This window comes from Elephantulus edwardii, unplaced genomic scaffold, assembly GCF_000299155.1.
Source record: "Elephantulus edwardii isolate Elephantulus edwardi_28Jun2011 unplaced genomic scaffold, EleEdw1.0 scaffold00298, whole genome shotgun sequence".
Lineage (NCBI taxonomy): Eukaryota > Metazoa > Chordata > Mammalia > Macroscelidea > Macroscelididae > Elephantulus > Elephantulus edwardii.
This window is the reverse complement of record NW_006400048.1, coordinates 1,367,510-1,389,649: the sequence shown is the minus strand read 5'-3', so window position 1 is coordinate 1,389,649 and position 22,140 is coordinate 1,367,510. Positions and strand designations below refer to the sequence as shown.

General features: G+C 37.2%; 1 protein-coding gene and 1 pseudogene across 2 annotated transcripts in view; both read right to left on the bottom strand.

Annotated features, from left to right (window-relative positions):
- Nucleotides 1-2,030: 2,030 nt before the first annotated feature.
- The window catches only part of ZCCHC6 (zinc finger, CCHC domain containing 6), a 65,896-nt gene continuing 45,786 nt past the window's right edge, over nucleotides 2,031-22,140 (bottom strand). For both annotated transcript variants that reach the window (XM_006900865.1, XM_006900866.1), the window contains 3 exons: nucleotides 20,847-20,962; nucleotides 16,901-17,229; nucleotides 2,031-2,098 (listed from right to left, as the gene is read on the bottom strand). In XM_006900865.1, coding sequence (XP_006900927.1) covers nucleotides 2,031-2,098; nucleotides 16,901-17,229; nucleotides 20,847-20,962 — 513 coding nt within the window. The remainder of the gene's footprint in view (nucleotides 2,099-16,900; nucleotides 17,230-20,846; nucleotides 20,963-22,140) is intronic.
- On the bottom strand, nucleotides 12,418-12,747 carry LOC102852752 (annotated as a pseudogene).

The following is a 22,140-nucleotide window of genomic DNA, read 5'->3' as shown; positions in this document are numbered from 1 at the left end:
AAAATGAATAAAATTTAATAATAAAAAATAAATATATAAAAAAGTAAAGTTTTTCTAGCATGAAGAAAAGGCAAGAGATAAGAGGGGAAAACAGTGAATGATAATTCAAAGGTTCCTATCTACCAGTTGCTCCTTGGGACACAGGCAATCTCCCATACAGCCTTTGAAAACCTGAAGTTCAGCTGTGAGTTTGTTCTGACTTAATTAAAATTAGTTGTGAGATGTTTTCTTCTCAAATTGCAAAGAAACCAAAACAAAACTTGACCAGGTAAATTCACTGGATCACTTTTTAGAGTATGCCAATGTTTCCCTTAGCTAAAAGACAAGTACAAACCATAGTGGCAAATAAAAGGGAACAAGTATGAGGCCAGCTTCTGATGACAGAAGACAAAACAGCATCAACAGGTTTTTCCAAACAGTGAGACAAGGCCTCTCCTCCATATTTCCTTTCAAGGAAGGAGGTCTGTCCTTTTGGGTTACAAGTTTCTAATCTTTACATTTTACCTTAAAACAAAGCAAACTCAAAAAGTGTGACAAGAACTGCATGCCTGATCAAAGTGACTTTAACGTACAAGAAATGAAATCAGATGATCAAAGTTATAGAGCAAAATTTCAGCCAAAGTTGCACAATTCATGTGCAACAAGGAATGAAAATCTACTTTTCTGTGTTAAAAATCACAATTAAAAATTTAAAACCAACAAACAAAAAATCACCCTAAAACAAAAAGAAACCAAAGCTCAAGAATGCATTTATAATCCATGAGCTAGTGTTCAGAATGAGTAAGGAAGATCACACTCTTTCTGCCATGGCTTCCTAACTCTGAAATTCTGTCTTGATAGGACTGTTCTTGAGTATGTCAGTGAGTATTTTCTGAGCACTCTCCCACCACCCATCTACACCCTCCAACATCCACTCCTGTTCAGGCTTCATGCTGTGTGCGCGCGCACTGCCAGTGCTGAGTAAGGCAGGGTTTATGAGCATTCATGGGCACACTTGGGTATGTGTGCACACCCACACCCACACCCATACCCTGCCCCATTCTTGTGCCTTCATCCAATTACTTGAAGAAGTTTAGGATTCTTTTACTAGAAAACAATGTGAATAAATTATAGATTGAAAATTTCATTTTATTTCAAAATGAGAAATAAACTGAGGCAGAGTTCTGACCATGTAGTACTTCTGCAGGCATTGTGAAGTCAGACAAACAGTTCCACAAGGAATCCAGTTAGACCCGAAATGACAACAATAAATTTTTGGATTGACAGAGATAATTTCTTTAATCATCAGGGATTTTGAAAAATTACCCACCCTAATTTCAGAATTCATAAAAATTAAAAAATCATTCTTTTGCCATTTTTCCTTTGAAGATGTTTTAGCAATTCACAGGACTTGTTTTCTTTCATTTTTAGAAGCATAGTAGCTACATGTCAATTTACTTAAAATTAGAGAGGGAAAACCCCATAATCCTCGGGGACTCATAAACTGAAGGCTCACATAAATATGAACTCATGTTCACATTTCATCTTTTCTACAAATAGCAATAAAATGTTTGTAAATACAGTAGCAGTTCACACAAATTTGACACACGTCCACACAAGGATTCAGTAAATAACAATAAATATAATTGCCGCTCTTCAAAACAAAAAAGGGATTTATAATAGGACAAAAAAAGGATCATGTACTTGGGGTTCATCAGTACACTACTTTAGTGTACACCGAAGGAATTAAAAAAAACCATTAAACTGGATCCACTGAATACTGAACCATATTTTTGTGTTTGTTTTTAATCCTAGCTTAAATACTTACATCATGGCTTTATATTAAAATCCGTAAATCAATGCAAATTTGCAGTAGTTAAGATTCTATTAAAATGTTTTTAATCATTAACAATTTCATTAAATTAAAATAATCTGTTATTTCCCTTCAATGCTGGGTTGAAGCCTGATCTCTGCTGTGATGTCCTGTGAAGTGAACCTAATTTTCAGAGTGAATATGAATGCCTGGATGGCAGAGCACGTCACTTCTTCCCTCATGATTCCTGGTGGGTCCTCTTCGGTGAGGCTTTTCCCTGAGTCATGTATTTACTGGAAAGGCTACCTATTGAAGAGAAAAAACAAAACCCAAAATAAATAAAACAAGCCTCACTTTCTCTCAAAAGCTACAAAATCATTTATTGTTAAATATCCACAGTAAAAATGGTCACTTGTTTTCAGTCATATAATTTGGCTAAGTAGTAAAGTTATTGTATGGAACACAACACACTACTTAAAATTCCTTATAAAAGCAGACAAGTGGCTAGAGTGACACCATTCTATTATCTTTTCATGTTCACCATGTTCATGTTTAGACTGACAACAGCAGCTGTAATAATGGGCTCAAACATAGCAACGACTGTGAGGAAAGTAAAAAGCGATGTTATATTTCATCCTGTTATCTGTGGTCACCAAGCACCCGAGATGACCCTAGGCCATCCAACAGCAGTAAATTCATGTTGGTATAGCAGGTCAAATGAGATCAATTGTTCTAAGTTCTGCTTTGCACTGGTCACAGTCTTTATTTGCAACAAGACAGAATGAACCACAAACAATTCTTTCATTAGAAAGAAATATTTCACATCATTGTAACAATAACTTATTGATATCAAGGGAAGAAAGGAAACAGGTGAAGGACATGAAAGAGTTGTTAAAGATACACACACACACACGACGTAACATTGAATATATCTTGAATCTGAACAAAGAGATGAAGTAAGAAAATAGTAAATAAATGGTATTTCACATCAGCAGAGAAAAATATATCCATTAGTTGGTATTATGTCAGATATCTTGTGAGGTCTGTTGGGAGTTAGAGATGGCATTTCTCTGATAGTCTGAATCCACCAGCTTCTTCAAGGGAAAAAGATGAATAATCTCTCATGTTATTTACAGACTCTAAATACCTGCCATTGAATCAGGAGTTAGTTCCACTCAATGGCAATGAATTTGAAGTATTATGTCAAATAATGGAAGTATGTTTTGTTGTTATGTGCTGTCAAGTCACGTGTGACCCACAGCGACCCTATGTACACCAGCTCTGAACCCCACTGCACCAGTCACTGTATCAATCCATCTCATCCAGATCTTCTTCTCCTGTCCTGTCCCTCCACCTTTCCAAGCATGATGTCTTTCTCCAAGGACTGGTACCTCCTGGCTATATGCCCAAAGTATATGAGATGGAGCTTCAAAATCCTAGCCTCCAAGGAGAAACTTTGTTTCACCCTTTCTAAGACAGACCAATGTTTTCTTGGCAGTCCATGGTATGTTCAAGACTCTTCTCCTGTACAACTCAAAGGCACCAATTCTTCTTCTGTCATCCTGTCATTGTCTAGCTCTCCGAAGCATAACAAGTAATTATGAAGACCATGGCCTGGATTAGGTGCACTTTAATCTCTAGATTGACACTGCTGCTTTTCAGCACCCTGGAGAGGTACCTAATGGCAGATTTTCCCAATGCAATTTGTCTTTTGATTTCCTGACTGTTAAAGAGTGTTTGACTGTGGAGCCAACAACCTCAATCTCTTCTCCATCTATCATGGTGCTTCCAACTGGCCCAGTGGGAAGAGTCTTTGTCTTTTTGATGTTGAGCTTCAATCCATATTGAAGACTACAGTCCTTGACCTTCTGTAGCAAGTGCTCCAGGTCTTTTTCAGTTTCAGCAAGCAAGGTTTTGTCATCTGCATAACACAGGTTGTTGATGAGTCTTCCTTCAAGCTTGATGTCACATTCCTCCTTATAAAGCTCTGCTTCCCAAATGATCTGTTCTGCATACAGATTGAAAAGGTATGGAGAAAGGATGCATGCCTGACACACTCCTTTCCTGATTTTGAAACATGCAGTGTTTCCCTGCTTTGTTTGAAGGACTGCTTCCTGGTCCAAGTATAGGTTTTGCATAAGCACAATCAAGTGTTCTGGACTCCCAATTTCCTCGAGGTTAATAAAAATTTGTTACTATCTACACAGTCAAATGTCTTTGCATAGTCAATGAAATACAGATAGACATTCTTTTGGTACTCTTTGCTTTCTGCCAAGATCCACTGATATTGGCAATGATGTCTCTAGTGTCACAACCTCTTCTAAATCCAGCTTGTATTTCTGGTAGTTCTCTGTCAATGTACTGTCCCAGTCATTTCTAGATAATCTTCAGTAGGATTTTGCTAGTGGGTGATATTAGTGGTACTGTTTGATAATCTCCACACAATATCGGGTCACCTTTTTTTGGAATGGGAATACATATCGAACCTTCCAGTCAGGTGGCCAAGTAGTTGTCCTCCAGATATCCTGGCACAACTTAGTGAGCACATCCAGGGCAGTGTCTGTTTGCTGAAATACATCAACGGGTATTTGTTCAATTCCTGGGGCTTTATTTTTGCCAAGTCAGAGCAGCCTGAACTTCATCCCCATCACTTGTTGATCATATGTTACTTCTTGAAATCCTTCTGTGTCAGCCACTTCTTTTTGGTATCATGACTCTGTATATTCCTTCCATCTTCTTTTAATGCTTCCTGAATTATTAAATATTCTGCCCATACCATCCTTGAGCACTGCAACTAGAGGCTTGAATTTGTTCTTTCTTCAGTTTAAGAAATGCTGAGAGGGTTCAGTCCTTTTGATTTTCCGATTCCAGCTCTTTGCACATTTCATTATAATACTTTGCCTTGTATTCCTGAGCTATTCTTCGACATCTTCTATTCAGCCCCTTAACTTCTTGATTTACTCCCTTTGCTTTGGCTTCTTGGTGCTCTTGTGCAATAGTCAGAGTTTCTTCTGACACCCATTTTGGGCTTTTCTTCTTCTTACTTGTTTGTAGTGACTTTTTGCATTTGACCTTCTATTATGTTTTGTAGGAGGAATCAATTCCTTCCTTCCACTATACTTTTCCTTCTCTAGCAATGACAAATGAACTATATATTTAAATATAAGTGGACCCACAGAATAAGTAATAATCACAGAGTAAGTAAGAATTTCCCAAGTAAGCCAGGACATTCTTTACCGTTTAAGATATGTTTAATATGTCTTTCAGTGGAGAAGATGGATGACAGGTTGTAGGGTAAAGAAAAACAAGATACAAGTGAGGGAAAAATGGCAAATGACTATGTGGGAAAAGTCCAATATCAAGGCAGAACCAAAGAATTGTAAGTTTAAGCAAACTACCCATTTTTTACTATTAAATTGTTAGAAGCTAGATCAGGGAAAGAAGTGAGAAATTTTGCTAAGTAAATATATATTTAAACCTTATTAACAATATTTTAAATATAAATAAGTATAAAGAATGTCAAATTTCTCTGCTACACTAAGTTTACTGTGGATCATGTACATAAAATACCAAGGAGGCACAGAAAGAGAAGAACATTTTAAAAAGCACATAATAAAACTACATGTGTAATATTTTCATAAAAATAAAAAAGAGACTCCACCACTCATGTATTAGGTATCACATTTTCTTTAACCATAAAATAAGGGCAATAATGATACTTAGTGTCTTGGAAAAATTGTAAAGATTAAATTAATAAATAAATAAATAAAGACAATCTCCAAAACCTAAACAGTGATTAATACTAGAATGGAAGTAGTATATGGACAATTCTTATTTTACTGATTTTGTTTAATTGTACTTTCTAAGGCACAGAACTCTAGTGGCTTAGTGGTGAGGAGTTGATCTGCCAACTCAAAGGTATATGGTTCAAATCTAAAAGCTGCTCTTTGAAAAAAAGATGGGCAATCTCCTCCTGTGACATTAATTGTCTCTGAAAACCTGTTGGGGGTTCAGCTACGAGTCGATTCCGGCTCCATGGTACATGGGGGAATATTTAGAGTGGACTGGTTTAGACTTGGGGTAAAATACTTTACTGTATATTCCTACCACATATTTCAAAAAGGTTAACTCTAGATGAATTAAAATAAAAATAGGAAAAGAAAGCTTTAAAACTTTAAAAGAAAATGCAGATGGTGTCTTTGTATCCTGAGACTAGCAGAGAGTTTCTAAAAAATGAATAAAAAATCATGAACCACATCATGATAAAAATCATGGAAAAACATCTCAAAATACTAAAAAGAAAGTAATACCACAAAAACTGTAAGACTGGTTAAGAAAACATTTATAATGTATAGAAAAAAAAGTGTTCAAAAAAGTGATAAGTACAGAAAATACACAGTTGGACAACACTAAAATATTAAATTTTTTTAAAATTTTATTATTTTATTATTAGGATCCAACTGGTACAGGAGATTGCCCTTCCTTTTCCAGCGGAACATATGTGAATTTGAACCGCACACCTTCGGGATTGCAATGCAGCTTCTTGCCATTAGGCCACCAAAACTCCAACACCAAAGTATTTTTTATCTAACAGATTTTCAAATTTCAACTCACTGTTATCAAGTTAGTCCTTACTCAGAGCGACTCCACATCAGGTTTCTGAGGTTGTAAATCATATCAGGAAGAGAATTTGCACTTACTATGCTGAGTGCTCTGATCTTTAGATGGTGTTACTAACATTTTACAGATGAGACACAGTTCAGAGAAAGGGATTCTCTAGTCAGAGGTCCGCAACGTAAATATGAGGTCACAGGCTTCTGGAGGAAATCTCCAGTGGGTAACAAATAAATCTTGTACTACAGGGTCGCTGTGAGTCGCAGGCGACTCGACGGCACATAACAACAACAACATGGAAAGGAAGAGCTTTGGGGAACTCAACACAATGTAGCAAAGAGGCTTAGTGCTGGGCCTAACTACAAGGCTGCAGTGCCTTGTGCTCTGAACATTACAGCTGCTCTGTGGGAGAAAAACGATCAGCTTGCTAAGGTTTACACCGCCAAAATCCAGCTGTGGGCCTGTGAGTGGCAATCGATTTAACGCCAGTTGGTTTTTAGTGACACATGTTCACATTTATACTAACAAGGATAATTTGGGTAAATAAGTACTAATTTACCAGATAAATCTGATTGTCATAATAGTTTTGATGTACTCATCTGAAGAGCTTAATTTATAGGATTAGGTATCTGCATATAAATGCTTTTCAAAATGTGTCTAATACAAAATAAGACACATTCAATATGATAAATTTATGTTCATAATATTTTTAGCTGTTCAAAAGATTTATAAATATATGTCAGGGAGCAATGGTGTCCTAATATTAAGAAACTGTGCTGCGATTTCAAAGCACTGAGGTTTGAATCCACCAGCTGCTCTGTGGGAGAAAGATGGGTAATATCCACCTGGGTGATTAAATTGCCTCTGAAAACCCTTGGGATGGTCAGTTATGGGTCAGTACTGACTCAATGGCACATAATAGCAGTAGCAGTGATACAGTGGTAAAGTCCAAAAGTTCAGTGGTTTGAATCTACCAGCTGTTCTGAGAGAGAATAACATGATGATCTGCTTCCATAAAGGCTTGCAGCATCAAAAACCCTTCAAGGCAGTTCTACTTCACCCTACAGGTTCACTGTGAGTGCATTCAACTCATGGGTAATGGGTTTTACTGTCAATTAGTAATACTTTTTCTAGGTGTATGTCTAGGATATATAACTGTCCTCCTCTTTTAAAAAATTCCACTTTCAAAATATGTAAAAGTTTTAGCAGGAACAACGCCCGTAGGAATATCATATCAAGATAACCTATATGCCCATGTGCAAGTCCATGACATTTTCTCTGTTCTCATACATGCAGCATGCTTTTTACTTGTATTTCTCAATGGCTCCACCAGTGAGGTGTTATTATTATCCCTTTTCTGCAGAGGACACTATGCCATGTGGAGAATGAGTAGGCTGCTCAATATCATAAATCTAGAGTCTCACCTAGCCAAACTCTTAAAAACCGTGCTTGCTACTTCATCCTTGGCAATGGAACATTTTGACTAAGGAAGGGTAAGAGTGTTTCTTATTGAGAACTTTTTAAATAGTTGCTTACATTATCATCAATTCATCACACTACACAGTAGCCCTTTCTGACTTAATTTGTATTTGATTTGGGATGTTTTCCAAGCCACCTCTGCATGTGTTCACCTAACTGCTTCACCAGTGATAATAATAAAAGTTCTCAGGGAAATAGCTGAGTGTTCCCACACAATGGTCTTCTTTCTTACCACTCATGTGCATCATTCACTTTTGGATAACAGAAGTAATTTTCTGGAGATTCCCCCTCCACATGAATTGCTTCAATCCGCATACCAAAATCAACTCTTATTTCTTTTACATTTGACTATAAACAGACTTAATACAATCTTAAAAATTTTCCTAGACCATAAAAGAAAACCAATCCAATGTTAGAAAGGAGGACTGGCCATCTACTTCTGAAATAACAGGCCTTTGAAAACCCTATGTACAATAGAGCACACTTAGACTAACAGACATGGCAATTGAGGCTGAGATCTCAGATATGGAAACACAAAGAAAGAGGAACAGCTATAAGCAGACACTAGTGATTGGAACATGGAATGTGAGAAGTATGAATGTAGGAAAACTGGGCCTTGTTAAAAAAGAAATGGAACGCATAAATACTGACATACTAGGTATTGGCTAAGTGTGATGGGTTGGCATGGGACATTTTAAATCAGAGAATCATAAGATCTACTATGCTGGGGATGAAAAGGTGAGAAAAAAATGGGGTTGCTTTCATAATAAAAAAAGTCATTTCCAGATCCATCATGAAATACAATGTGGTGAGTGACAGGATTATATGCATACACATACTAGGAAGTCCAGTCAATATCACTATCATTCAAATATATGCACTGACAACTAGAGCCAAAGAGGAGGCAATAGAAGATTTCTACTAACTTCCGCAGTCAGAAATCGATCGGACATGCAATCAAGATGCATTGATTGGAATGCAAAAGTTGAGAACAGGGAAGAAGGATCAGTAGCTGGAAAACACAGATTTGGTGACAGAAATGAAGGTGGAGATAGACTGATAGAATTCTGGACACTTGATGATTTATTCATTTTAAATACCTTTTATAAGAAACACAAATGCAGGCTATACACATGGATTTCACCTGATGTTTTGCATAGGAATCAAATAGATAACATCTGTGGAAAGAATCACTAGAGAAGCTCAATATCAACTGTGAAAACCAGGCCAGGAGCTGATAGCTTAGATAATTAATAGCTTACTCATATGCAAGTTCAAACTAGAGCTGAAGAAAATCAAATCAAATCCACAGGAACCAAAATCTTACCTTAAGTCCATCCCACTCATTTCAAAACCATCTCAGGAACAGGTTTGAGACCCTGAAATGAGTGAAGACCAAATGAGCTGTGGGAGGATATCAAGAATATTGTCCATGAAGAATGCAAAAGATCGCTACAAAGGCAGAAGAGGAAGAAAAGACCAAGATGGATGTCAGATGAGACTCTGAATATTGCATCAGAGTGGCGAGAAGTCAAAGCTAAAGGAAGAAATCAAGACACTAAAGAGCTGAACAGAAAATTTCAAAGGGTAGCTCGGGGTGACAAAGCAAGGTATTATAAGGAAATGTGTAAAGAGCTGGAGTCAGAAAATGAAAAGGGCCAAACTCATTCAGCATTTCTTAAGCTGAAAGAATTGAAAACAAATTCAAGCCATGAGTGGCAATACTTAAGGATGCTTTGGGTAGAATGTTAAATGATCCAAGCATTAAAAGAAGATGGAAGAAGAGTATACAGAATCCGTCTATCAAAAAGAATTGACTAATACAGAAGAATTTCATGAAACAATGAAACAAGAACCTGTGGTGATGAAGTTCAAGCTGCTCTGAAAGAATTGGCAAAAAACAGGCTCCGGGAGATGACAGCATACCAACTGCATATTTCAACAGAGACACTGCACAGGATGTGCTCACTAATGTTGTGCTAAGAAGTCTGGAGGACAGTCATCTGGCCAACTTACTTGAAGAGATCGGTATTTGTTCCCATTCCAAAGAAGGGTGACCCAACAGTGCAGAAATTATTGAACAATATCATTAATATCACATATCAAATGCAAGCAAGATTCTGCTGAAAATTATCCAGAAAGGACTGGAGCAACACGTCAACAGAAAACTGCCAGATGTGCACGCTGGGTTTAGAAGAGGCTGTGGTACAAGGGATATTATAGCTAATGTTAGATGGATTTTGGCTGAAAGAAGAGTACCAGAGGAATGTTTATCTGTGTTTCATTGACTATGCAAAGGCTTTTGACTGTGTGGATCACAACAAACTGTGGTTGACTCTGGGAAGAATGGGAATCCCAGAATATTTGATTGTGCTTATAACGAGACCTATACTTGAACCGAGGCAGTTGTCAAAACCGAGCAAAGACACTGCATGATTCAAAGTCAGGAAGGGTGTCCGCCAGGGATGTATTCTGTCTCCATACCTTTTCAATCTGTATGCAGAACAGATCATCCGAGACACTGGGATGTATGAGGAGGAATGTGGCATCAGGACTGGAGGAAGATTATCAACAACCAGCGTTATGTGGATGACACAACCCTGCTTGGTGAAACTGAGGAGGACCTGAAACGCTTGCTGCAGGAGGACAAAGACTGCAGTCTTCAATATGGATTGAAGCTGATCATCAAGAAAACAAAGATTCTCACCACTGGGCCAACTGACAGCATCATTATGAATGATGAAGAGATTGAGAGTGTTAACAGTTTTAGTTTGCTTGGTTCCACCATCAACATTCTTCGTACCAGCAGCCAGGAAATCAGAGATGAAATGCACTGGGTACGTTAGCTGACAGAAACCTCTCCAGAGTACTGAAGAGCAATGATGTCAACCTCGAGACTAAGGAGTGCCTAATTGAGGCCACAGTCTTTGCACTGCATTGCATGCTGTGCATCAGAGAGCTGGAGAGTGACTAGGGATGACAGAGAATTAATGCCTTTGAGCTATGATGCTGGAGAAGAGCTGACTATACCATCGACTGCTAGGAGAACAAACAGGTTTGTCATGGAGTGGGTGAAACTGGGCTGCTCCTTAGAGGCAAGGATTCTGAAGCTTCATCTGACATAGTCTGGCCATGTTGCTAGGAGGGACCAGTCCTTGAGGAGGGACTTCATATTTGGAAGAGTGGAGGGACAGTGCAAGAGAGGAAGAATGTTGATGAGATGGATCAATTCAGTGATTGAGAGTAGGTGTGTCTGAGACGGTGGGGTTGGCACAAGATAGAGCAGAATTTAGGGCTTTTGTACACAGGGTCACTATGAGTCGCATGCAACTCGATGGCACATACAACAACAACTACAATCCAATACACCAGCAACTGAGAATCCAAGCATAAATTTACCTATCACAAATGCCTAGTTCTATTTAGAACCTCTCTAAGTGGTTAAGGAGCAATTATGCCAGTTTAAAGCATAAGGTGCACTTGATTCAAGCCACTGTCTTTTCATTTATTGTTATGCATCTGAGAGTTGGACAATGAGTAAAAATGACAGAAGAATGATATCTTTCAGTTGTGGTGTTGGAGAAGAGTACTGAATATCTCATGGACTGCAAAAGGAAAAACAAGTTAGTCTTGGAGAAAGTGCAGCAAGAGACAAGCCTTGGAGGCAAAGATGATGAAAATTCATTTCAAATATACTGAGTAAGTTATTAGGAGGGGGGTGGTCCTTGGAAAAGGACACTATGGAAAGTTAGTGAATGAGGGGAAGACCCTCAGGAGAAGAATTGACATCAGAGATAATAAGGCTGGCACAGATTAGGTTACAGTTTGGATCCCCTATTCAAGGGCTGGCTATGAGTTCTAGTTGACTTCGCCAACATCTAACAATAACATTTAGATCATTTGCTTTATTTTGGATTTTATCTTGGTTCTAACATTTAAATACTTGAATTCTTATATTTTCTGCCCATGTTTACAATACACAAAACAAACATTACTATACAAACCTATCCAGGAAGTTTGTTAACTTTAACTTTCTGTGACAGACATCCTTGAGACTTTCCTTACTACAAACTGAGCTAGTGAAACCTGGTGATTTAAGACGTTATAAATCTGGGATGGATGTTTTATAATAATTGACAAGAGATGCAAAGAAATCACCTAAGACTGTATACTCAGTAACTAACACTCGTTACAAGTGTTAAAAGTAAGTACAGTTTACTCATTAGCAATAAAATACAAAGTAAAGATTATATGGGTTTTTTTTATGTCTTAAAATTCATTTATTAAAGAATATTTATAGGAAGGTAACAACTTTTGATTTGTTATTTAAAAAATTGGGTTTCTTCATGCTGCGTAGTAAGTGCATGTAAGTGGCTAAAGTTACGAGCTTTCTACTGGACTTCTCCGACAGCACAGCACAATGGAGTAATTTCTGCATTGCTAGAAATAATTTAAAAAGTCTCTTCTAAGTTTCTCTTCAAAAAGCCAAGAGTAATAACAGAGGATGGCATAAAAAAGCCATTTCCCCCCATTCATTTTGTAGTATTGGAGGCAGCATTTTTACCATCACAGGCTACAATTTTCACTTGATCCACTTTAATAAGTTCTGTCACCTCTCTGAATTCAACATCATTCAAAACAAAAGTCCACACATTATCACAGAATCTGTACATATTTAAAGAGCCCCTGAAATTGACTCTGTTCCTGACTCTCTGAGCCAATGCTGAATTGATATCCTTATCAAACTGAAGGAGAACTTGAAGAGCAAGCTGGGGGGTTATCTGTTGAGACTGAATAAGCTCATCTAGGCTCTCTTGAAGACTGTTTCCCAAGGTGGTATTTCTGTATAACTGATAAGCCATGGCTTAGGTGGAAGGAATTGTTTTTCCTATTCAGGCTTGCGTTGATGTCCTGTGCAGAAGGCGTTTCCGCCACAGAGCGGACAGAAGCCCAACAGCAGAAGCCTACTTCCCGACCACCTCCTCCAGCACCTCTATGTGTTGTTTCATAAGGACACACACACACACACACACATATTAGGCAGACAGTGGAGTTTTAAAATTTAAAAAACTCAGCTTTTTCTATTAAATTGTATAGTTTGAAAAGAATATACATATTCATTTTGTTTAAATAGTTTCTTTCCCTAACTTTATTTTTACTGAATATAGTGGACACGGGGAGCGTTTACCTGTGGAGATACACACACATGCGCACGCACGCGCGCGCACACACACACACACACACACACTGCTCTAACAAACTTACAAAGAATGCCTGTGGGCAAGAAATTAGATGTTCATAGATTTGGTCTTTCTTTTAAAAAAACCAAAACTCAACCAAAACCCCCTTTGTTAGTTTGTTGAAGTTACCTTTTTCTTCTTCCCTCAATTTTGGCCATTTTGTTTCAGGACTGAAAAACATTCGAAAAATATGGAAGGCTTTGCGATGGGGCTTTCTCCCCATACATTTCTTTTTTTAATCTGTACCAAGGTCTGGATGCATATAATACTGGTAATACTTATATAAGGGTGATAAAAATCTTTGAAATACACCAGACAAATAGACACTAACTATTTGCCATCTCTACCTGGACATCAACTAGGTATTTTAAATTTACTATATGTAAGATGGAACTTGATTTCTCCCCCAGTCTGATCTTCTATGTCTTCCCTAGCTAAGCGATTCTGAGCTCCATCCTTCTAAGTGCTCAGGCCAAAGTTTGCATGCCCACTCTTTTCTCTCATGCTTTATCACCCACTAACAAACCCTGAGAGTTCTCCCTTCAAGAACTCATCTGGCCAGTCCTCACTTCCTTTACTCTTTCCATCCAATCTAAGATATGCTCAGCTCTCCTGAGCTATGACAGTTGTCTCAGTTATAGATGTCCACCCTTATGCAGCAACAATAATAAACTTATTTTTAAAAATTAATATAATCCAAACAGTATTCCTTTGTTAGAATCTCACTAGTTCTAATCACTGATAGAAAAACTGCAATCAAGGGCCATCTATCTTACTTCTCAACCATTCACCTTCTTGCTCATCCCATTCCTGCCACTAGTATCAGGGATGTCAAGTGGCAAATAGTGATAGTAGAACTGTATACAATAGTCTAGACTAGCTCTATTTGCCATTTGCTTGTCTCTGTCATTCAATTTTCTTCTTAAATATTTTTTCATTATAAAGGCTACCACCCTATCAGCATTCACTTTTCCCATTTTACATTTCTTCTTCTACAGACCTATTGCCACATGTGATTTTATTTACTCATCTCTTTATCTATGTCCTCTGACAAGAGTATCAGAAAAGATTCTCTGCTTGTTCATGACTATATCCTCACTGTTCAGGCCAGTAGCTTAGCAAGTAGGCCTTAATAAATATTTGTTGACTGACAGAACTGATAAAGGGATAAATAAGACATTTTAGGTTACTGGTTACTTTTCCTCTATTTTGATACATGACAGCCAATCATTGAAAATAATACATTGTTGGCAAGTCCTTTGCAACTTCAAAGCAGAAACAAAAACCCCAGCTGAACAACAAATACCTCATGACTAGCTTTCTCAGGAGAAGAGTAAGAACCACTTGGAACATTTGAAAATACACAGGTCTTAACCTAACTACTGATGAATCAGATTTAGAAAGTGAAAGTGGGAAAGAGGCAATTGTGATTTTAACCATTCCCCAAATACTTCTGATTTCCAGTTCCTGAGGAAGCGTGCCAAAAAGGCATGTGTTAAACTTTGCAGTAAAGAAAATAGTTACACATTATCTTCTTAAAACCCACATACCTGACTGGGGGCTCAAAAATATTGCTGTTTTTTGTTTCTTTTTTTCTTCATGTAAAAGCACTGCCTAAAAAATGAAATAGACTGGTTTATAAAATCAAAAGGAATAGCATCAAAAACAGCCTTAAAATGGTAACCATATCCAGGAAGGACAGCTGAAATTAGAAAACTTAGTAGCAAAGTTCTACAAGCAAATTAAAAGCAAGATTCATCTGCAGGGGACAAGCTGCCTAGTCACCCAGTGCCTGCAAGCCTCACCGCATAGTACCAGGCCAGGTGAAAGGAGTAGAGGCCACCAGTCGGAAGGAAGAGCTGAGTCTTAGGTTCTCCCTGCTTCTGCAGGACCTGGTACAGAGCTTTCAGCACTCAATAAGGGTTTCCTCAGGATAGCTTCTAAATTCTGAGCTAGATTTACCTGAAAAAATGGACCAGTTGGGTTCAAAGAACTAGGTGAAGAAGGAGGTCCAAATATACTGTGTGATTTAGACAAACCTAAAGAAAGAAATTAGCACTTTTGTTCCTATTTTAAATTGGAAGCAAAGCCTATACGTTGAAACTATCATATAAAGATTTTCTATTAAATAGAACAGAATGTCCTCTCAGCATATTGTGTGTATGCAACAATATATTTGAAGAAATAGGAAAGACTAGTATCATTTTTACAAAGGAAGAAACTGACATTAATTACTACTGAAGTTAATTCAGTATACTCTTCTACTATTCCCTTATTTTACTTTTGAAATATGATTATTTAAACTAATGTGTACCAAGATGCTAGATGTGTTGTTTCTCTGATTTGCTGGCCACCACCCCCAAACCTGCCAAAACTACTGCTCTATCCTGAGAATTTCATTACTAGAACACTTCAAACTTGCTAGCAAATAAGAATACATACATCAAAGCTAGGAGTGTGCACAGGGCACTTCTTCATGGTTTTGCCCCACAAAGTGGAGCTTTATGCTATTAGTAGAGTTTTCTCATCTTTAAAATGGTTCTGTTTAATCCTCCACTTAAAATCATGATAGTAAATGCTATGAAAATTAAATGAGATCATTCATGGTAAGTATTTAAAATAGTTTCTGACTACTGGAAATGCTCAATGAATGTTAGTTACAGCTAATAGTTTAATTTCCTTTAAATAAATCTTCCTTTTATAATCATAATTTATTTTTGGTATATGTTCTATTTTAAGGTAAAAAAGCTTAAATTTGCTCAAGCTCCTTAAAGTAATAAACTCTAAAATTTTTACATGAACTATTACAAATGTTTTTCCACAAACACTTTTTATAGAGTAAGAATAATTACTTCCTAAGTATTCTTCCCCTTTGTTTGGAAAAGAGTGTATGTAAATTGGTTTAAAAATCATAAGTTATTAAACCCATGTAACCAGTACTTTTTGTTAAAAAGGTGCTCACAGTAGACACCCATTAAGAGAAATGACCAATCTGTATGCAACACAAAGAGGCAAGATTTATGGATGACTCTGAACTATTTGCTAATAGAGCTTTTCTTAATCACAAGAGTAACTATATTCACCATATACTCCCTCTAACAGGCGTAACTGCCAATAGTATTATTTCCTGTGTGATGCACACCATTAATGAAGTCAGCTGCTAACTTTGAAACACGATACAAGAAAAGTGTGACCATTCTACTACTAAAACATCAGCTATTAAAATCACAGGAAGCACATTTTACTCTGTCATGCATGGGATTACCTAGAATCAGAGCTGATTTGATAGTAACTGGTGTATATCCATCTTTACCCTTGCTTTGCATGTGGAATTTGTATTTAAGGGAAAATATAATCTGCATACAAAAATATGGAATCCCAAGGTAATTTTATCTATTGCATCTTACCTGTTCAACTGGGTTTTCATTTCCTAGTTAGATGTACTGAGCAGTGACGCTCAGATGTAGCCTGTGTTCTGGGTACTTACTTGGTCTGTATTTTTAGATACTGGGAATGATTAGGGACATTTCAGTTCGTAACAACCTTAGAAAAGTGGTTTTAAGATTCTAAATAAAATTACGTATCTAACATATACAGAGGCTTAGGATTCAAAGTGGGGGTTTTTAATTACTTATAAAAAAAAATCTACCCTTGAAAAGTATGTAAATATAAGAATACTTAAATAATGTACTAATATAATAAGAGTAAAAATAATTCTGAAGAAATTTCTCTTAAAAGATCAGTGTGAACACCAAGGTGTGGTTGGTGAGCATACCTGGTGAGCCTTTAAACTGAGGGCATTCTTTTTTAATGTGCCCTTCTCTTCCACAAATAAAACAACGCTTATCTCTTAAACTGTCTCTGTCATCTTGTCTCTTCCACTTGTCCACTGGAGGTCTGAGAAGCTTCTCTCTACCCAGGTCAGCAGCAGCCCTCGAGGGCTTGGCTTTCTGAGATGTGCGCTGCAGGGACTTATCTTCCTTTGCTGATATCTCCTTTTCTGTGTATTTCTTTTGGATGTCTTTGTCTTCTTTGCTTCGTTTTTCTTTGCCCTCTGGGTATCTTTGGTTCGGAGTATCCTCCTGATCTCGCCGTCGCCTCACTCTGTAGAAAATACAATTCCAGTAGAAAAATACAAAGAGAAACCTAACAAAACATAAAGATCTCTTCAGATATAGATTACAATAAATGGAAGGTATCAAGGGGAAAACAAAGAAATTAACACATATATTCCCTATTCAAAACTATCTCAGAGCTTAAGATGCAGTTTTTCTTTTTTTGCTTTCACACAACTGCCCTTGTGTCACTTAATCAAGCTCATTGGTTCGATACTTATTTTGATACTAAGGTATCAAAATTCAAATTACTCAAGTTTGAGAGACTCTTTTGGAATAACCTTTCAGGTATGATTTTTAGCAGGCAGGTATGATTTGGAATAACCTTTCAGGTATGATTTTTAGCAGGCAGGTATGATTTTTAGCAGACAATTGAAATTTAGATACGAAACTTTAAGTTCCATAAGTGAACAATCATTTTAAGGAGATTTATGTTCTTAAAATGTCAACATGATTTCTCTTCACCGTCCTATGTAAAAACCAAAGCACAGCCACTGTGGTTGTGTTGATCCCGCCCGTGATGATCCTCTCTTGCATTTTTGAGGCTGTAAATCTTAATGGAAGGAGAATGCCCATCTTTCTTCAGGAGAGTGGCTGGTGACTTCAAGTGGCTGACCCTTCGGTTAGTAGTTTAGCATGCAGCATACCATGGTCTGAGACTGTTGTTCCTTGAATAGTCATAGAGGAGCTCATCTAATTTCAGATGATCACTTATTGGTGAACATAATTTTGAGTAATATACTAATATAGAGTAAAAAAATCTACTATCACCCAAATCAATATATCCGAGTAAAAAATCTACTATCACCCAAATAAATATATCCTAAGCAAACAACTAAAAATGCACACTTCACCTCAACTAAACCAACAAGAGGAAAACATGACGATTAGAAAGTAAAGATTATCCATGTGTAGCATTTGTTAAAAAACCATCTGCTGCTGAGCAGACTGACTCATGGCAGCTGTGTGTGTGTCAAAGCCTAACAGTGCTCCTACAGTCTATTTTAATTATTTTCTTCTGTTACCGTTAAGAACATAACACAGGGGAAAAAATCCTCAAATTAATTAAAATTTCTACATGTTTATTTCAGTAATATTGATGACATTCTTGTTTTGCCATTTTCTCCCTTCTTTTCTGAGTTGTTCTTCCCCCATATAGTGAGTTCAATGTCCCTAATACTCAAGCTTCCTAGATAATATTTCAAGTTATTGTTGTCAATCTGATGCAATATACAGATCTGAACAGAGAGAAGGGCTCAAGGCAAGGACTATTTACTAGTTAAGCAAAAAAATATTTTTGTGTGTGTTAGGAAGACTTTAGAGGATTCTTTTGACATAAAGATTATCTTAAGGCAAAAATTTAAACAGCCTCCATGGCTCTAGAAATTATGGATTCCATGACAATCTGAAATTCTGTTTTATATTCTGCTACAGAATTTCTGACCAAAATGTTCAGAAGTAGTAGCCAAACATCATTCAGTATTTCTGTTCTGATGGCAAGGAAACTGTTGTTTGCAGAAGTTATTACTACAATATTTTTCCCTCCTATTCTTAACCAGGGAGCTCTGGTGCTCTAGTGCAATACCTAAGGCACAGGGTTTGAGGTTACCAGGCATTCTGTGGGAGAAAGATGGGTGATCTCTTTCCGTGTGATCAACTGCCTCTGAAAATCTGCCGCAGGGTCAGCTATGGGTTGGTTCAGACTCTATGGTAAACAACAACAACATTCTTGACCACCAGCTGCTCCATAAGGAGAAAGATGGGCAATCTTCTATGAGATTTACTGTCTCTGAAAACCTGCTGAAGGATCAGCTAGGGGTTGGTTCCGACTTGATGGCAAACGACAACAACAACAACTCTTGAAGTTCCTTCTCTTTACTCAAGCAAATAGATCAAATGACTTCTTCTGAAGGACAGTTGCAAGCTTTTAAAACCCTAGGCATTATGCAATGACGCAGGAAGTAGAAGAGAGGCACTAAACATGTTACTTAAGTCAATTAACTGGGATGCCTCAGAAGTTATGCCCCAAATCCCATGAGGTGTTTGCATGAATATAATCTACAGGGTTTTCAAGATCTGACTTATCAGAAGTAGACTTCCAAGCCTTTCTATTGAAAAAACTGTATGGACTTGGATGTCCCATCTTTTGAATATAAATCAAGTATGTTAACTGTTTGTACTACCCAGGGACTTGACCACATTTATTAGTTTAGGGTTAAACTAAGTACAAAGTACTAGGAGCTCTAGTGGTATACTGATAGCCAAAAAGTCAGTAGTACTAATCACCTTTGGGAGGTAAGTGAAGGTAGTCTGCTCTCATTAACAATTCTAGCTTAGAAACGTGGTGAGGGTCCCCATGAACTGGAATCAACTAAATGGCAGTGGGTTTGGGGAGATTCTAGAAATCAGTTAATGTAAATCTCAACATTCTACATTTCAGTTATTATACATAAGATAACTGGACATCTAAAGGAACTAATTTGTTTCACTGACTGAAATGATGCTGACTACTGTAAAAGAGAACACTTACAAGCAACAAATGCTGGTGAGGTTGTGGAGAAACTGGAACCCTTATTCACTGTTGGTGGAGTGTAAAATGGTGCAACCACTATGAAAGGCGGTATGGCGCTTTCTCAAAAAGTTGCAAATAGAGATACCATTTGACCCAGCAATTCCACTACTGGGAATATATCCCAAAGAGACCATAACTGACATCCAAGCAGATATATGCACACCCATGTTTATCATGGCTCTGTTCACAATAGCAAGGAGATGGAAACAACCTAGGTGCCCATCAACAAACAAATGGATAGAGAAGCTGTGGTATATTCACACAATGGAATACTATGCTGCATTGAAAAACAAGGAACTTATGCAGTATTATTCAAAATGGGTGAGCCTGGAGGACATTATGCTGAGTGAAATATCTCAGTCACAAAAGGACAAATATTGCATGGTGCCACTGTTGTAAAATGGGATTGATATCAGGGTTGGGGTAAGACTGAGAAAACTGGATAAATTATTTATACTGCACTGAAACAGATGAAGGAGTGAAAAATTTAAAAGCGATGTATGATAGGGTATTATGGTTATCACAAGAGTCCACAATTAAGGTTGCATAGTGGAGTGTACTTGGGGCAGTGCAAGGGGTGCGGGGGGATTGTGTACCAGGGAAGGAGTGTTTCTTTTACTTTTGAAAGAGAGGAGCGAACTTGGGGAGGAGGGGGGAGAGAAGTGCAGCAATGAATGAATGGAAATCCAAAATCTCTGTAAATGCTCATTAAAATTATTTTTTTTTAAAAAAAGAACATTTGAATTTCCCTTTTTAAAGTTTTATCCTTGTCAGTCAAATGATCAAAATTAGGAGGAAGACTAGGTCTAGATGATTATCCTCATATATCTAAGTCAAAACTCGTCACCTACACTTAAAATTGTATTTAAGTAACTTTATTTTAATTAAAATTAAGGAAAAAATGTAATTTTGTAATTTGAAAGCTGTCTGATTTGATACAAATTTAATTCCTCTACTTCAACAAAACTTCATTTAAACTCTTAAACAATAAGAAAATTAAAACCTAATACTGTTGCTTCTCCAGTTTAACTTACTTTCTTCTCATAGGACAATCCTTCATGAAGTGTCCAATTTTCCCACAGATTCGGCAACATCTATCATTTGGAGCCAGTTCTCCTTCAGTTAGTACATCTGGATCAAAAAAATACTCCTAGAAGGACACAGATATAAAACAGAAACACGCAAACTAAGGAGATAGCAAACTTATATCTCAACTTTGACCTGCCCTTAGTTTTAATAAATATTACTAATTTTGTTCTGGTCCAGGAGAGCTTTACTTAAAGCCACACTTGCTATTTCTTACATTATAAAGTCCCGATCAATCCTAATCATAAGGCTACTCTTTTCACAGGCTTATTCTATAAAAGGTACCATTCATTGCAGTGAGTTCACGTCGCCAGTGTTTAGGAGGCAGAAGAGACCAGGTATGTAGACTGCTTTTCTCATCAAGAAAAAAAATCCTTAAAAAGAAAAATATAAACAACAATTTGTCTTTATGTGTTGCTGTGGTTTCTGATGGAAAAAATAACTGAAGAAAGGAAAAAAAGAACCATCAGGACTTTAGTTGTGTTGCTACTCAAATTAAGAAGCAATAATGGCATCATCTGGTAGTATGTAAGAAAGAGACTACTGGACCCCATCCTAGACCTCTGAACCAGAATCTGAATTTTTGGAAGAGCTTCAGGTGATTTATATGACCAACTTTAAGTTATTAGTGATGCAGAAAAATGCCATAGAAATACTTAGCAAAACCCAGCGCATATTATTAGGAGGCCTTGTCTTTAGGGTATCATGCTTAGAAAGGCAGAGGGTCAATGAAAGACAATCAATGATATGGACTGACACATGATGATGAGGGTGGCAGGATGGGGCAAGGTTCAGATCCAATGTTCACAGGGTCCTAGCTGACTTGACAGCACCTAACAACAACGATGACCACAAACTAATGGAGCTCTGATGGTGTAGTCAATAGTGAGCTGCACCAACTTGACCTCATAGTTATCTATAGACTAATGCACCCCCAAAAAGCACAGTATACCTTCTTCTCCAAAATGCATGGAACATTCTCTAGAATAGATCACATTCTAGGTCACAAGGCAAGCATCAGTAGATTCAAAAACGTAAAATAATACAAACCATCTTGTCAGACCATAATGCCACAAAATTAGAAATTAATAATAGGATGATAAAGGAGAAAAAAACCACACATTTGGAAGCTGAACAACACCTTGCTTGAACATGACTGGGTAGAAGAAGAAATAAAAAATGAAATTAAAAAGTTTCTTGAAACTAATGACAATGAAAACACCACTTGCCAAAACCTCTGGG